At 37.2% G+C, this 18,767-nt stretch overlaps 2 protein-coding genes across 2 annotated transcripts; both read right to left on the bottom strand.

Annotated features, from left to right (window-relative positions):
* Positions 1-667: 667 nt before the first annotated feature.
* Positions 668-7,627, bottom strand: nubp1 (nucleotide binding protein 1 (MinD homolog, E. coli)). Its single transcript, XM_077539409.1, has 10 exons — positions 7,539-7,627; positions 6,656-6,760; positions 6,241-6,374; positions 6,000-6,068; positions 5,804-5,836; positions 4,755-4,845; positions 4,171-4,325; positions 2,939-3,049; positions 1,649-1,835; positions 668-1,370 (listed from the first exon to the last, which is right to left on the bottom strand). Exons 1-10 carry the CDS (start codon positions 7,567-7,569, stop codon positions 1,318-1,320), a joined length of 969 nt encoding a protein of 322 aa, XP_077395535.1. The 5' UTR covers positions 7,570-7,627; the 3' UTR covers positions 668-1,317.
* A 6,981-nt stretch (positions 7,628-14,608) lies between these two features.
* LOC144031862 (uncharacterized) lies at positions 14,609-17,912 on the bottom strand. Its single transcript, XM_077539346.1, has 5 exons — positions 17,439-17,912; positions 17,091-17,214; positions 16,622-16,782; positions 16,285-16,501; positions 14,609-14,928 (listed from the first exon to the last, which is right to left on the bottom strand). The coding sequence occupies exons 2-5, from the start codon at positions 17,101-17,103 to the stop codon at positions 14,825-14,827; spliced, it is 495 nt and encodes a 164-aa protein (XP_077395472.1). The 5' UTR covers positions 17,104-17,214; positions 17,439-17,912; the 3' UTR covers positions 14,609-14,824.
* Positions 17,913-18,767: the final 855 nt, after the last annotated feature.

Genomic DNA, 18,767 nt, shown 5'->3' with positions numbered 1-18,767 from the left:
ACCAATGTAAAACTGAAAGTGACAGACTCGTCTCTGAATATAAAGTATGAGACAAAAAACATTTCCCCCCCCAAGCCCAGTGTAATTAGTTCAGTTTGGTTGTTTGTGAGTTCTCTTCCCAGTGGGAGGCTTCTGATTTGAACCATTATACATTAACTTGCTCTTTTGGTTGGGGGTGATGTGGAAGGCACCTGCAATTCCATTCAAGAATCAGTAATTGAACATATTTAATTTAGTAATTGAAAAACTATTTGTTTGACTACCTGCTGAAGACACACCTTTTTGTTTGGTATAAACTATATGTAGTAGGCTACATGCATAAGACGTGAACTAATAAGGTTTAAACAAATAAATACACACAACTTTGGAGAGGAAAATGTTTTTCTTTTCTTTGTAATCTGTAATGTGTATTATTGAACTGTCCAACCCCCAGAATATTATTGACACGCCCCATCTTTATACATGTAAATGGAAGCAGTCTACTAACTAACAAATACAGTACAACTGAAATGCAAAGCTCAATGAATTGTTTTCACATTTATTAATAGTTTTTTTGGTGAAAGTCTGCCGTACAACTAGTGGCACTGTAGTTTTCATGATTATAGCATTGCTAAAACAAATGCAATGGTGGCCCAAGACTTTTGCACTGTACTCTATATACACTATATCACTCAACAAATCAAATTTTATTTCACATTTTATTTCAATGCCATGAAACAGAACACAATGGCTCAAATTACTTCAGCATAAAAGTTCTTTTTTTTTTTTTTGTATTACCTTTTACAAGTGCAAGTATATGTCTTGCTTGTTAAAATATTGGAGCAACTACATAATCATATTGTATATAATCACAATTGTTGTATTTCGGTTCATACTTACAATAAAGAGTAGACTGAGGAATTCAATTGACTCCACAGTGTAATTTAATCTTTTCTTGATTCATCACTTCATTGCATCATAATGTATTACTATTTTGAGTGGCAATTCTGACATGCACTGTGGAAAATAAATAACCACTATGGAAAACAAATGTCCCAACACAGGGAATTCAGACAACATAAAGTACATGATACTGTTTCTCATCTATCCCTGTATTACAAAGTGTAACAAATTCCTTTAAATCACATTATTAAAATGTTGTTTTTTTTTAAATTGACATATTTTCAGACTCTACAATACCATTATGTGAATGGAGGGGGGAGAAAAAAATAAAATAAAAAAAAATAAAAAAAACTTGGTGGCAAATAATTTTTCCTACGTGTGTCTCTAAATGTAATGTCTTAGCATTGGTCCAAAAGGACTACCATAAAAGCAGCTTCAGTTAGGGTTCTGCTTGTCTGTGGCATGGATGGAACAGTAGCTCTTGATGCCTGAAAGAGGAAAGGGAAGAAACATGAGATACTGTAATTGCAAGTGTGTATGGTTTTTCAGTTAAACTCCTGTAAAAATGCAACACGACATTCAGTAGTATATTAACAAACCATACAGTACACTACCATCAAATCTGTCTGTACTGTACTGTGTCTTGAAAAAGTATTCATCCCCTTTTCCATATTTTGTGACCTTACAATCACAACCCTGAATGTATTTTGTTGAGGTTTTATGCGAAACACCAACATAATGTAATAATAAGGTAAAGTAAACGCACTCTGCACAATTCTCTTGTAGACCTCAGCAGCAGGAGAGTCCGGTATTGCATTGAGGAAAGACCTGCCCTCATCGCAGCTTTTTGCTATCCTTGGGTCGAGAGGCACTTTGCCAAGCAGGGGTAGATCAAGGTTCGCACACATTGTCTCAGCGCCCCCGCTGGTGGGAGGGAAGATCTGGGATGTGTTCTAAAAAACAGGACAAGTCAAAAAACTGTATTATGATTAGGGGTGTTAAAAAAAATCGATTCGGCAATATATCGCAATATTACATCGCGCAATTCTCGAATCGATTCAATAAGCGGCTGAATCGATTTTTAAACTTCCATTTTTAATGGAAAAATATTCAACAAAACGTCTTACTTCGGGTTAGGGTTCACACCTTAAGCATGGAAGAATGTTATATTAATAGAACATTGAGCCTTAATATTTTATTTCAATGCTGTTCAAACATGAAACAGATTACAACCTGTATAAGACTGAAGTTTCAGATGAATAAATAATGCATTTTCATCCAAATCTTACACTGTACAAGTTTACTGTTTAGTGTTTTCTAAATTTGAATTAAAAAAAAAAAAAAAAAACACAACAATCGACTTATAAATTCGTATCGGGATTAATCGGTATCGAATCGAATCGTGACCTGTGAATCGTGATACAAATCGAATCGTCAGGTACTAGGCAATTCACATCCCTAATTATGATAAGTACATTTTAATCAAAATTGTCTTTATAAAGCAATTTTCATAGATGTAACACAAAGTGCAGTTGTATGCACCCCCTCCCAGACACACGCACTATAAGAAATTTAAGATGAAGATTATTATTAGAATATATGGCTGGGTTCAGACCAAGAAAGAAAACATCACTAGGGGAGCCATCTGCACCAAGAGCAGCACATCACCCACAGCCACAAGGGCACTGCCAAGGTGCCCAGAGGAAATATGGGAGGAATGCCCAACCTTCACCTGGGCCACATGAGACAGCACCCCGACTGCCGCAGACAGCTCCCCCAGAAGAACACTGGAAAAAGACTAAAAATAACAAAACCCTCTAAAAACATAAAATAGATATTAACATGTAAGGTAGGTAGGTAAGATCAAAACAAAAGTAGATAAATATGAATATTAAGAAAAGTATCAACTGAGGTCCTCCATTATACGTTCAGAACAGTCGGAGAACTTATTAAGACTAAATGTGTAATAAAGGGGAACTGTGATCACTGGCCAGGTGGTGTTTAGTGTTTGTCCAAATATGTCTATTGTCACGTTGCATGAAGTCTGTCCACTGACCTTACAATTTGGACAGACAAAGCCACTCATGTTTTCCACCACTCCGATGATTGGCAGTTTGACCTTCTGGCAGAAGCGGATCTCCTTTCGAACATCTTGCAATGACACCTCCTACAGTAAGGAAGAATGTGAATGATGAATAAATGGGAGAAATGGGGAAATGGGAGTTTACTCAAAACATTTCATACGTGACAAATGGTAAATCTCATGTAGAGTTAATAATGGGAGCAGAATGGTTTGTCTCAGACAAAAAGATTGTTGCTGTGTGTAGTTTGTATGTTCTCCCTTTGCTGGTCAGTTTTTCCGGGTACATCACATCCAAAACATGTTAGGTTATTAGGGGATATTTTGGGCATCACATGTCTTTCTATGTGTACCCTGCAATTGGTTGGGAAAGGCTCCAGCTCACCTGTGACACTAATAAGCATAGGAGATATAGAAAACAGGGATGTAACGATATCCAAACATCACGATACGATATTATCATGATATGAAGGTCACGATACGATAATTATTACGATATTGTTTGGGTTGGCGATATTTAAAAAAAAAAAGCAAAATATTGTGCTTTTGTACATAACAGCAATGCTTATAAACCACCTACAATCTCTAATAACAATATGGAGACAATTACTTTATAATGCAAGCACACATTGATCGCTTCACAAGCAAATTAGGTTCCCCGTCATCTGACAATTAGCATAGATTTTAAACATAGAAGGCCAAAACATCACTAATGAAAATTAAATTACACTAATAAACTAGCCACTAGACTAGAGGGTACTAGAACTGCACAAATGGAAATCAACCTGACTTTTAACAAATGTGTTCCTTTCAAATATTGTGAACATGACAACGACGATATTGTGGCAGTTTTAATATCACGATATTGCCCTCATCGTTACATCCCTAATAGAAAATAGATGGTTGGTAATCATAGATGCGGTGGCAAAATTAGTTGCTGGCAGAGTGTAAAAAGCAAAAGTCATCTCCTATGAACGTCTATCCTCTAAATACATTATATAGTACATATTGTACAGTATCTACAAAAATAATGCACTCACTGTAATGAACTCCAGTACAATCCTTTACATTGCTCATTTGTGATTAACAGTTAAATCTATGTTAAACATTGCTATAGTTAGGATTTGTGTAGACTAGCACAGCACATTTTAATGAGACGTATTTGCTCTTTCATCATAAGTGGTAGTACACTATGTCCTTGTGTGTACCTGCGGTGTGGTGATTATGACTGCCCCATCAACGTGGGTGGAGCTTAGGTACTGCACAATTGACAGGTGCTCATCAGAAGTGCCAGGAGGCGTGTCAATAATGAGATAATCCAGTTCCCCCCAATCCACATCCCTCAGAAACTGCTTGATCATCCCTGAAATGGTAAATAAAATAGTACTGTAGTACAAGTATTTCTTTGATCATTCCTCATTTAGTGCATAATAAGACTAAACAGCCCTGTTCAAAAGCCATTTTGATGTATTTTATGTGGGGTTAATCAAAGGGCAGGCAATTAAAATGGTGACATTGCTGTGCTGACTTCCTCTTTTACATGAGTTTGAATGTGACTTGGAAATGCTGAACAGAGCCTCAACCCCAGTTAAGAGAGTATTCACAGTTGTATAACCACATCTCAATAGTTTATTGTTTTACTTCCCTGCTGTCCGGTGGAAAATTTTTAAATGATTTGTTTTGGTCTTATTTTTATATCACAAAAAAAGTGGCATTTAAAAATTGGATTGGATCGACCGACAGGCAGACCGATAGATACCGGTAGATAAGAGACAGACAGATTGTTTAGTACCGTTTTTCTTGGGGCCTCTCCAGATTACAGCATCATCAGGACTACCAAGCAGGAAGCCAATAGACATGACAGCAAGGTTGTCTTCCACATACTGAAACACAAGCACAAGGTATAAACATTTAATTTACTGTATGTTGAATGGACAATTTATTAAGTACACCTTCACAATTTAATCAAATGGGATCCAGAACAATCCAGAATTTTGGTTGATGTTGCGTTGCAAGAGTTATCAACTTAATAAGAATTGCGCGACGTTTTTAAAGGCAGGATATATAATATAACTACTTGTAATGGACCTCATTATGTGCAGCTGTATCTAATGAAATAAGCGGCAAGTGGAATGTATAATATTACTGCACAAATAATATTCTGCTGTGACATTCTAGCATGGTGTCTTGGGGTATTGTTCACGAGTGAGGGCAGGATGGAGCGGGAGATCGACAGGCGGATCGGTGCAGCGTCTGCAGTGATGCGGACTCTGTATCGGTCCGTCGTGGTGAAGAAAGAGCTGAGCCAAAAGGCAAAGCTCTCGATTTACCGGTCGGTCTACGTTCCAACCCTCACCTATGGTCACGAGCTGTGGGTCGTGACCGAAAGAACAAGATCCCGGATACAAGCGGCCGAAGATGAGTTTCCTCCGCAGGGTGTCCGGGCTCTCCCTTAGAGATAGGGTGAGAAGCTCGGTCATCCGGGAGGGACTCAGAGTCGAGCCGCTGCTCCTCCGCGTTGAGAGGAGCCAGCTGAGGTGGCTCGGGCATCTGGTTCGGATGGCTCCTGGACGCCTCCCTGGGGAGGTGTTCCGGGCATGTCCCACCGGTGGGAGGCCCCGGGGACGACCCAGGACACGCTGGAGAGACTATGTCTCTCGGCTGGCCTGGGAACGCCTTGGGATCCCGCCGGAGGAGCTGGTTGAAGTGGCTGGGGAGAGGGAAGTCTGGGTTTCCCTCCTAAAGCTGCTGCCCCCGCGACCCGACCTCGGATAAGCGGTAGTAAATGGATGGATGGATGGATGGATGGATGGATGAACATTCTAGCATAGTCTAACTCACCACAGGGGACCAGCCTGACCCACTCTGATGTACCTACAGACAGGGAAATAAACAATTTAGTGGCCTTAATAGCATAGAAAATATTCCTTGTTTCAGAAGTACTGATTTGTAATCAACATCTAAACATGCTGCAAAAATCAAATTACTTAATTACTGTACCTGCACTTCAGTTAAAACTAGTAGCCATATTACTCACTTGCTCTCCCTCCAACCCCATGATTCTAGGAATCGACGGACCACAGATGTCTACATCCAGTAGGGCAACCTAAAAGAAGAAGAAGGCATACGTTAAAATACTGCAATGTCTTTTCTATTGTTTTGTCATATTGGAGTGACACAACAGAGCAAAGAACAGATTCAAATGTAGCCACATGTTCACTGTGCCCCGAACTAAACAACCACCAACTTTGAATGGCCAACAAAACCTAAATCATTACCTCTTTGGTGTTATCACTTGCCAAGGCATGGGCCAGGTGAGCACTGAACGTACTCTTTCCCACACCTCCTTTCCCAGATAGTACGAGGATCTTGTGTTTGACCGTGGACAGTTTTGATCCTATTTCTTTTATGGCTGTAGAGGCCAAGGATATTTGAAAACAGGATATATTTGGTTAATTTAGTTACACTTTGTATCAAGCCCAAATGTTAGTTGTTGTTGTTGTTTTTTTTATTCTTTAAACTTTCATACTAAGCCGAAGCCAGTGCTGGTCTGTATTGGTTTAAAAAAAAAAAAAAAAAAGTCACTACTACCATACGAAAAGAGTTAGTTTTGTTGTTTACTAATAAACTAAAAGTATTACAAATGATGAACCGGCACTGACACCAGCTCAGTTTAAAGTGGTTATACTGTACCAGGGTCTGGGGCCTTGGTAGCTCCAGAGGCACAAAGTTTTTGGTTAGGGCAGCCCTGACATGATGAAGTCTTCCCTGCCTGCTCACTCCTTGTACCTGGACAATCTGTGAAAATAATAATGATAATAATAATAATAATAATAATAATAACAACAACAATAATAATAACAATAATAAATAAATAAATAAATACATTCGTGTTCTGTTGACAATGTGTTTAATTTTGTATTTGTATTTTTATTTTTTTTAGCAACACAAAAGTGATACATTATATGGGTTAAGTTAAAATAAATAAATAAATAAATAAATAAATAAATAAAACTCCGGGCAGAATAACAAATTCATGACCTTTTGTTCATTCTTGAAAATGCGCGTCGTTACAGCAACACAGTCATAGTGAAACGAGACTCTCAACATTATGGAATCCTACCTAAATTGCATGTACGTATTTGGAAATGGTGTTTAACTTGACAACTGTATCGAGCGTGTTATGACATTTCATTTCTGTTCAATGAAAACGGAGTAGTCACCTGACTAGAAAACAATGGATTTGAAATGTTACGTGTCTACGCTCCTTATCAAACAACACGGGCTGGGAGCTGCGTCATTGTGACTCGACAACTTTTGTGTACGTTCAATGTAAACTCTCACGATTAAGATTAGTTGCCTAAACATATATTTAACCATTATATCAGCAAAGCATTAAGTGACAAGTTACAGTCCTTGCATTTTATAGGCAAAAATAGGATGCGTCGAACTGTGATGTAAGAAGTCAAGTCAATACTTATATACCACTCGACGGAAATTTGGCATAAAAATAATTTAGCTGTTCACATTTCATTTATTAAAGTTGAATTGTTAATACAAACATTTCAAAACTTACGCTCGTTCGCGTTTGATGGTACATCGTCCATCTTCGTGTCCGACCATTTAAACTTCCCTTCGTCGAAGGTTCCGGATGTAACGTCAGCCCTAAAATGTGGCAAGAAAAATTGACTTGGAATGAATAAGAATTTTTACATTTTTTTATTTTTTAAATACAGAAACAAGCAATCTTAGAATTATTAAATGAGTAAAACATCGACAGAAGAGGACTTCGCACATCAGTGTAGATGTAGATACATAAGCAGTGAATTTGAAGATCATACCTACTGTATTTCAACTGTATCTCCACTAGATGGTGCATCTGATACATACCTGTAATACTAAATACTGTACTGTGGAAACGCAATCCGTATTTCTTTCTCTGTAATAAGTGCAGGCTTGCGACTGCAGTTACATTTACTTGCTGACATTTTACACTCACGCTCATGCACACACACTTGGAGAGATATCTTTACCGACATGATACAATGGAGGTCATAACAAGGGCTAATGGCCACTTGTGCAGGTGGGATAAGTGGAGCAGCTCATTCTTAGAGGTATAAAAATTAATTGTACTAATATTTATTGTATTTACAATGAAAAAAAAAACAATTGTTTGAAGAGATAAAGAAATTGAAAATTAATTTATTTTGACAAATTTTAGGGGGGACATCTACAACAATTATGAAACGCAATATAATAACATAAATTATATTAATAGCAGGGGTAAGATGGGCAAGACAGTGGGAATCTCTTGCAAAAGTTCTCAAGGAGACAACCCAGAGGACATAGGAGGTCATCACATTCACAGACTACGAAACACCTGTTTAAGGAACCTAAAGGAAAACAAATGAGAGAGAGAAAAAAACAAACAAAAAAACCTAAGGGTGGAAACATTGACAAATAAGAGTCGTTATAGGGAGGAAATGTATTCAAGTAGGTGCAGAGACATGGGAAAAAAAAAGTATCTTAAAGAGATTGTATTTGAAATATGAAAATGAATATAGAGCATAAATTTAGATTTTTAAGTTGATGGTGTAACGTGTCTGCGATTGACTGACAATCAGTCCAGTCCCCCGTCTACTGCCCAGAGCCAGCTGAGATAGGCGCCAGCACACTTTGTGTGTGTGAATTGGTAAGTGTCTCCCTCCCCCTTCTGTTTGTCGCTTCCAGTGTGTAATGGAATATTTTCTTTGTGTTCATGGCCTTAACATTCAAATAAATAGGTAAACTTTTATTCACACATCAAGTCAAGCTGGTTTACTCTATGTTATGTTATGTTTGTTTTTTTGTGCTCTGTAAAGCGCTTTGTGACAGTTCAGGCTGTTTGAAAGCGTTATATAAATACACATGAGTTGAGTTGAGTGTGATTCCATACATACATACTGTAAATTGCATGATATAGACATGAGGGGAAAAATGTTTATTAGTATACTTGTGGGTACAACTCCGCTCTTTTTGCTCTCAACAATTGTGTGCCAGTTGTACTCTCTTTGCTATCAGTTCATTTCCTGGAACTAGTTAGTCAGTTGCTCAGCACTACATACTGTATGCCAGCCATCTTATTATTGCTTGCTGCCAAACTGTTTATTGCACCTGTTCCAGTGTTCTAGCTAGCTAACCTAGCTGTGACCGTTTTGTCTGGTGACTTTATTACCCCCACCAAGGATGTTTATCTTGATCAATGATCAGAGTTGTTTATTTTTGGTGTAATAAGGATCCAGATTATTATTATTATTATTATTATTATTATTACATAAAATAAATGATAAATACTCTTCCAAGAAAATTCCAGTGTTTTTTTTTTTAAGAATCTCCATGACAGAAAAATAAATCATCAAATTTTGTCCTTCTGACTGGACTGTTCCAGGTTCTCTTCGGATTCTGGCATTCGGAGGCATTTGAGTCCAACGCCAGCACGAGACAAGGATTGTGAGAGATAAAAATAGACATAAGAGGTGATACAGACATACTGTATACAGATTTGCAAACAGAGAGATGCAGGGTGGAGGGAAGGAGTAGAGGCAGAGATGTCGCTGGGTATGTAACACAACCTTCCAGGCTCCATGCAGAAACAAAGAGCAGTGGGATTGTTGTTAGGGGGGTTATGGCTATACTGTGGCTTCAATATCCTTTCCCCTTTCCCCCCTGTATTATTCTGTAAAGAGAATATACTTATAATAAGTCAGATTCTGTTTACACCACTTATCTCGGTGCATACATGGAGGGGAAAAAAAAATCAAAATAACCAAAATCACCAATAATTGTATTCTAAAGTGATATATTATGCCTTTGTGGTACAATAAGCCCTATAAAATTTTAAACCCGAAGCATCCTGTATGATATATTCCTAACCACTAGGGGTGTGAATTGCCTAGTACCTGACGATTCGATCCGTATCACGATTCATAGGTCACGATTCGATTCGATACCGATTAATCCCGATATGAATTTATAAGTCGATTGTTGCGATTTTTTTTTTTTTTACTCAAATTTAGAAAATACCCTTCAGTAAACTTATACATGTACACTGTAATATTTGTATGAAAATGTATTATTTATTTATCTGAAACTTCAGTTTTATAATTGTGAGCCACTGTATTTAACAAACAGGTTGTAACATTTTTCATGTTTGAACAGCATTGAAATAAAATATTAAGGCTTAATGTTCCATTAATATAATATTCTTCCATGCTTAATGTGTGAAAGTTAGACATTTTGTTGAATATTTTTCCATCAAAAATGGATGTTAAAAAATCGATTCGGCTGCCTATTGAATCGATTCGAGAATTGCGTGCTGTAGTATCGCGATATATTGCCGAATCGATTTTTTTTTAACACCCCTACTAACCACTATCAATATGCAGAATATATCGTCGCACTGCAACAATATATTGCTTCCATATAAAGCAAATAAAAGCCCTCTTCTAGTAAAAGAAAGGTAATTCAAGTTAAACAATGGACTTCATTTTGTAGACAGGCACGCGTGCGCTCGGTGCATCTCAAATTTTCCAATTGTATCTGATTGCAGACAGCAGAACGGAACACTACGCCCCCAATCACGGAACACTCCTCCCCCAGCGGAACACTCCGCCCCCGCAGGCTATGGGTAGTCTTAGAGGACAAAAGTAGAAACTTTATTGCAAAAACCACACAAACGTACCACATACGAAACAGACTATTTAGAAACAGAATAGTAACTTAATGCAATTAATGGCGCGACAAACTAAACTTTATTGCAACAAACACACAAACGTAGCACATATGAAAAAGACTATTTCCACAAAATTATGAGGTGGAAATAGTATTTTAAAGCTGGTATTAATTGTGATATACATACAAAATGTTATTTTTTGTTAGCCATCTTTAAAATATATTTTTCCATAAAGGCCTACAACAAGCAATACGAGGTGGTATATTTATGACAAAAAGTAGCCTACTTCATCATTTTTCACAAAATTCCTCTCCAAACATGATTTTATGATACATGTAAGCATTATGTAATGTACATGCTTCTGTAACTTCAAATAACCACTCCCATTTTTTTGTTTTCCAAATCACATTTATTTTGTGACATAAATTTATGCAGTTGCTGCAGCGTCTGTGAATGTTGTAATCTGAATAAAAAACAATGAGTTCTCCTCTTTTTCCATGTCCCCAGAACCCTTTATATTTTTTAAATATAGAATTGCATTGGATGCAAGGGGTGAGGCAATAGGGGATCCTGTACATCGTTTTAAAATCAGGTGAAAATGCACTCCAGTTGACGACACCTGGTAGATAGATAGACAGACAGACAGTCAAGTCATCTTATGTATATAGTGCTTTCAAACAGCCTTAGCTGTCACATAGATAGATAGACAGACAGACAGATAGATAGATAGATAGATAGATAGATAGATAGATAGATAGATAGATAGATAGATAGATAGATAGACAGATTTTTTTTTTTTTTGTCCACCCATCCATTATCTTAACCACTTATCCTCATGATCCCCACTCCCTCACAACTTACTGTCTAGCCACTGAAAATGTGCTTCTCTACGAAATGATTCTTATCTGATGATCATCCAGAATCGGGTGCATGTCAGGGCCAGCACGTGGATTGCGCCTTCGCCATCATTGAGGACAGCAAGAATCAGGATGGACCGTAAAATCTCCTCTGGTAGCTGTGAACATAACCGCATAAACTAAAAATAGACTGGTCTTCATCATCAATATGATCATCATTATCTTCTTCGAACAAGAGTAGTGCAATGAAGAATTCCTTATCAGCATGTTTTTGTAGCTTTCACATAATTTGTTTATATTGTATAAATGTCAGAGCCACATGATTCTCTGATAAAGATGCAATATTAAAGTCTCTACTCTGTGTAGTTCTGTTTGACTAGCCAGTGAGTGTATATCATCAGTTCATAACTGTGCTTCACCTCCAAAATTTAAAATACATAAATAAAAATTGTTGCATGCATGCCTGACAGATGGAAGCGACCACTCTCTCTGCAGAAGGCTTCTTGACCTTGGTTGCTGACATCTGACGTTCCTCCTTAAGTTCAAGGGAATGGGATTAATTATATGTTTTGGACATGTATACACTACAATGACAATTTGCATAGATTAATTGGGGTTTGGAAAATTCTGTCCATTATTCTTACCTTGGCATTCTCATCTATTTTCCTCTTTCTGGAAATGCGAGCCAGCCTTATTTCTGTGCATTAGGTTAGAAAAAGCTTTTCAAATTTGAAAGGTCTTTCTTTAAAAGTCTGTGTCATTTGTTTAATTGTAATTTTCTATATAGAGTACTAGTGGCATCGATTACTTGGCATCAGTATCAGTGAGTACTTTTTAGGTTGTACCGAAATGTATTCATCATTCACAAAACTAACAATACATTCTTTTTCATATTTATATAAATTGTTTTCCATGGCAACTAAGAAAGAATTGCCATATTGACAAAATTTAAATTGATTATAGTGGACTTCAAACTACAACATACCTTCATGACAAATTGCCGTCTTATCATGAGTTTGCAGATGTGCCACAACATATGCAAACTCTCCACCTTTGGCACAAATGCTGCATCTGTATCGGTTCAAGCCTTCCAAAATGGGTGCTGGTAGGTGTCCATCTTTATAGACGGTTCGATGAAGCTGAGTGCAAATTAGAACACATTTTATTTGTATAAATCTTTTGTCTTCTGACTGTAGAATTGGGCAATTACAATCCAAAAACATACCAACATAAATACAAAAAACTGGACTCATGTAAAGATTTCTTAACGTTCATGCCACAACAGAGTAAAATTATGTTATTATTCAAATCCCATCGATACATTAATGGTAATTAATTACGTAGCTACGCTATACAGGCCTATCTGCTGCAAATATGTGATGTATTGGGCTTACACCATTTTGCATTACGTACAGCGTCATGGTGGATTCCCCATTTGCAAGTTACTACTTTTAGGTCATCATATTGTACGGTACACAGGTTCAAACTATTGTTCCATGTGAAATAACAATTGGAATTCAACGAGAGAGATATGGAAGAAAAACATTGTGTTCCACTAAATCATTTCAATTCATTTTTCAAACTTTCTGTGCGGGAAACGAACTTTTCTTTAGCGACCTATGTGCTAATGTTCATTAAATAAAATACATGTCCACTTACTTTCTGCTCGTCATTTTACAAATTATTTCGTGTCGTCCCCGGGAACTTTTTGAGAACTAAGAGGTTGTGATAATGGATGGAATGATTTCGTTTCGTAGTTCTCGTGGCGACCGCTCGCTGCAGAGAAGTTGAGAACAACACTACTGGATCACGACAGCAGCGTCACTTTCCGTCAATCAAGAGCATAGGGGCGTTCCGTTCCGTGGGCGTTCCGTTCCCAGTCTGCGGTCTGCAATGCAATTTTAACCTACCATGTTTGATGTTTGAGACTGCATTACGGCTCTCTGCATGTTCCGGCGCACCGAGCTACCACAACCCTTCAGTGCATCTCCAATTTGGTGCAAAAAAAAAAAAAGTAGATGGGATTTTAGACTTGGTAAAACCATGTCAAACTAGTGGTGCAGGTCATGTAATACAGTTTTGGTGGATTTGTTTGAGGCGCAGGTAGACTGATTGGTGGATGTGATGTATTTAATTCATAAATACCGCATGACAACATGGGACAATCCCTCTGAATCAGTATGAACATCAACTCATTTCACAAATTGTAATCATCACCTTAATAACACTGCCAGGACCGTGCAGCCCAACTAATGGGGCTGGGTCACACACGGACTCACGGTTGACGATGCAAGGCGGTCTCCAATTGCCCACGTCACATGTGCTGCCGACCACATTATCCGCAAGGGGTCTTTCGATTTTCAGCATGCACTCTGACCACCCTCATTTCAATGCAAATGAGGGAGGCCATCCAACAATGGCACATAACGGTGCAAAGCCATGTTACACAATTCTACCTGTGCAAAGTCTACGAAAATACCAACAGCTAGACTGCGCTTTGCGCTACCCTTACGAAACGAAAATATATTTACCAATATATTATTTGAAATATATTGCAACATATTCAAATATATTATTTCCCAGTATATACAACAATATATTATATATTGTAAATATATGGAATTTTATATTAGTGATAATATATTACACAAGATATTATATCTTCATGTAATATATTGTAATATATTGCAAAATATCCAAAAAATTGCCGCTTTCCATATATCACAATATATTGAGTATAAGATATAATATATTTGTTTATATATTCCAAAATATATTTAATTATATATTCATAAATATCCAGTCATGCCTTGTAATTTATACAGGAAAATGTATTGGTAATATATGTAAAGATATAGTGTTGCATATATTTTCAATGTATGTGTCAATGTATTTTACATATATGGAGAAATATATGAACATATATGTAAAAATATATGAGAAAATATATGGTAGAATGTACCATAAATATGTAAAAATATGTGCATTAATATATTTATTACATTATAGAATAGGTGTGTAATTATATAGAAATGTGTAACAAACAGTATATGGGCAAATCATTAACACAGACTAATAGGCATTTATCAAAATTCACCTTTATTTCCTTTTAAAAGAAAAGCAAAAAAAAACTACAGGATTTTGAGGCAGACATGTACTTTGTTCACAGGAACAGCATTAAACAGTGCAAATTCTTGAAAGTGCAATCTTGTATAAGTACAAACAAATTTATTTATTATTATTATTTATTATCCTATAATAGTGCAATACACAAGTTGAAAATACTTATAAAGCTTACAATTTCCGCTTCACCTGATGTCTTAGCTCACAGATTCGATTATTGATGGACTTTCTCACATCAGCTTCTTTGGCCCCGGGAAACTGCTGGACAACAGCATCTGTTAAACAGAACAACACTGTGATTACCCACCCATGTCCTTCTGTTTTCTGTCCGTCTGCCCCACTGTCTGTGTATATTACTGGATAGCTGATAGCCCATACATGCCCGCGCAAGCAGTTGAAGACAAAGACTGCCATCTTACTCCTCCCATCTCGTGAGCAGACAACTGTATAAACTGTACGTATATGCACAGATTAGACATACACAGCTCGTAGGGTAGAGGTTGGCGGGATGGTCACTATTTTTTAACAAGTGGATGGTATATGCTGCTTTGAAGACCCCTTTTTCTTTTATTGCTCAGTTCCTTAGACCCCAATATTAGATTTGGCAGAGGAATCTTTTGTTGAATTACAGGTATAATTCTTAAATAAAAAATATACAAGTTTCCTTCTGTAAACATCATTAAGCATATCAATTGTACATTTACTTAAGGCAAGTTGTAAAATGTCTTAAGTCCTCGTTTATATTTAACAAATTCAAATCACAAGTCAGGCTCTTTCTACTAAGTACTGGGGGTGTGACTTGCCTAGTACCTGACGATTCGATCCATAGGTCACGATTCGATTCGATACCGATTAATCCCGATATGAATTTGCAAGTCGATTGTTGCGATTTTTTTACTCAAATTTAGAAAATACCATTCAGTAAACTTGTACACTGAAAGATTTCAGTCTTATAACTGTGAGCCACTGTATTTAACAAACAGGTTGTAACATTTTTCATGTTTGAACAGCATTGAAATAAAATATTAAGGCTTAATGTTCCATTAATATAACATTCTTCCATGCTAAAGGTGTGAAAGTTAGACGTTTTGTTGAATATTTTTCCATCAAAAATGGATGTTAAAAAATCGATTCGGCTGCCTATTGAATCGATTCGATTTTTTTTGTTAACACCCCTACAAGTACGGTCTCAAATGTTCTTCAATTTTGATTCTGTAAATGTATAGGATCATATGCTGAGAAACATTCCTAGAGAGGAGCAATATGTTAGCCTTGTGGCTACAAAAGTCGTGGCTTATCGGCTATCCAGTCATATATACAAATCAGTGCTCTGCCCCCACTACTTCAACATGGATGGGCAAACTCGGTCCTCGAGGGCCGGTGTCCTGCAGGTTTTGGAGGTTTCCCTCTTGTAACACAAACTGATTCCAATCAACAGGAGCTTGCTGATGAGCTAATCATATACCATCTGTGTTAGAGAAGGGAAACATCCAAAACCTGCAGGACTCCGGCCCTCGCAGACAGAGTTTGACCCATACGTCCTGCTCTGGTTCACTGTAAATGTAAAAAAAAAAGAAAAAAAGTCCACACTCTCAGAGGTGCCCTCAAAACTACCTCTGACAAATTCTTACCTTTCAAAGCTTGAAGCTTCCTTGGGTCGAAAGCCTGTCGACGCTCTGAATTGGGATCCAACTTGCTGCGCCCTCCTTTCAGGTTCGACTTGAGGAGGACTTCTACATCAAAGAGACCCATCAGCAGCACCCGCGCCATACCATTGGGGGTGGTACAAGCTCTTGCACTCTCCCAACAATGTGCTGAGATAGTGACATCATCTTTGCCAATTTTCACCTGGCATAGACAAAAGTAAAATAAAAATTCAATTGAATTAGAATGTGAAGAGAAGAGAAAAACACCACAAGCAATAATGCTATAAGTTCTAATGTTAGAAATTCAAATACCAGTACTTACTTGTGTGGGTCCGCGAAGTATGCAAAGTGATGTTTCGCCGAGATAGTCACTCTCAGCATCTGGTCCAACAGCATCTTTGGTGGGGCGGTTGTCAACATTTTCGTTGGTTGCGGTGTTGTGGGAAACTAGCTTTTTCACCTCCACCAACAGAGCAGGAATTTCTATTTTTTTTTTTAAAGTACAAGATTATACAGACAGTCAATAACTTTGTCCACGAAGCCACACATCAGTTGACATATCAAATAATTATAACTGGAGTAATTTAGAGTAGACACCGACTCCATGCACAGTTTATCATGCTCGTTCATCCTTTTATCCACAGTGGTCCTACCTATCTGACTACACATGCCAATAATGGGCGACTGCTTTTTAGATGTAGATAGCACATTAAGAATCAGCCTCAGGCTATAGTTGTCTAAATACCATATGATGTACAATAATAATGAATTACATAATGCTCAATACTCGCCTTTAACTACCATGCTTCACAGTTTTGAATTTTCTTTACATAAAGCCTTGATCTGGCTCTGCAGATCACTGATGAGGACGTCGTTTTCCTGGCTAGACAGCAGCTCTCAGTGTAGCCTCTTTTTCTATATTAATTAACAAATACAAATTTAATGTCAATGTTAACACCAATGTAATTGGAAAAAATATTACAGAATAAATGATTAAAATAGTCAAACAAGGATACACGTATGCTAAACTAAACAGAACAAACATTTTGGCGTTTTTTGTTTTGTTTTGTTTTTTTAAATAAGGCAACGCTAACTTGAAGGAGAAAAGTGATAAATTGTGCTTGAGAAGAGCGACTCACCTGCTAACTGAAGAACAACAGCATCTTCGACGGGCCATCCATTAGCAGGCTTCTTGCTGTTAGTTGTGCGACATTGAACAAGATACGTCGTGTTTGTAATGGCAACTGGGTCAAAATAAATTATCCAGTTGATAACGAGGGCGAAGTCCGAACCTATATTTTGACATTTTCTGCTCCGGGCAATTCTTTTACCGTCGCCGGGAGCGAGCTACTCGGCATACTCTAGTCTCGCGTTCAAATGTTTCTTCGCGCCTAACATTGCGCATGCGCCAAATACATTGCGTGCGCTATGATTGGTTGTCATTCGCGCTGAGCACTCTGGTAAATGTAGTTATTTATATCTCATCCTATCAAACGAGCTAAAGCTACAGAGCAGCTAGGCTATGACAAACATTGAAAATGGACCGATCCAAATAGAAAAGAAAATATATTCCAAGAAGAACCAGATGTTTAATGTTGAAAATGTAGTTGGTATGAAAGGGAATTTCATAGTTGAATACAGATTTTTGATTTGATTTTTTTTTTTTTTTTTTTTTTTTTTTTTTTTTTTTTTTTTAAAGAAAATGTATGCTAATTGATCTGCCACAACATCCATGTCTGTATTCATGCATACGTCCAAGATCCAGTGTGGAGGGTTGAAAACAATGGAAGTATATTTCAAGGTGGCCAAAAATAAATATTTCATTATGCAATTTTTTTTGTCTTCATTGTATTTTCTCAATGTTGTACAGTTTATAGTGGGAATATGTGAGCGCACACGCATACACATATATTACAGTATATTGTTGTAACAATCTGTTACACGTAAAAATATAGTGCTCCTTTTGGTCTGGACTGCAATACATTTTTTATATTTATCAATATATACACATATATTGTCTATGCATATATTGCAATATATAGTGAAATATAAATACTAAATGTCATATATGGGAATATATCGCTAAATGTATTGCATGATATTTTGCTATATATTGCAATATATTTTCGTTTCGTAAGGGTAGACTTGAGCTGGAAATGAAAATAGGGCCTTAAATGTTACTTCGTATATATGAAAAGGGACAAACCTGATTAGTGAAGTTCAAAAGTGACAGTTAGCGATGCAATTTGCCCCTTTTGCAAAGGTCTGCTATGCATGGGGTTCATCGTGACTAAAGTGTAATCGGCATTGTTATTCAAAGAGCAATACCATTATCATGGATGGATTCTCGAAATATTTACTGTCCCTCGGTTCAGTTGAGCAGATAACCTCTCATGAAGTCAATGAAGACACATTCTGTCAATTCAGCAAGTGGGCCACACTCACACATCCTATTGGACTCAGGACAG

Source organism: Festucalex cinctus, chromosome 1, assembly GCF_051991245.1.
Source record: "Festucalex cinctus isolate MCC-2025b chromosome 1, RoL_Fcin_1.0, whole genome shotgun sequence".
NCBI classification, from domain to species: Eukaryota; Metazoa; Chordata; class Actinopteri; order Syngnathiformes; family Syngnathidae; genus Festucalex; species Festucalex cinctus.
This window is presented reverse-complemented; position numbering and strand designations above follow the sequence as displayed.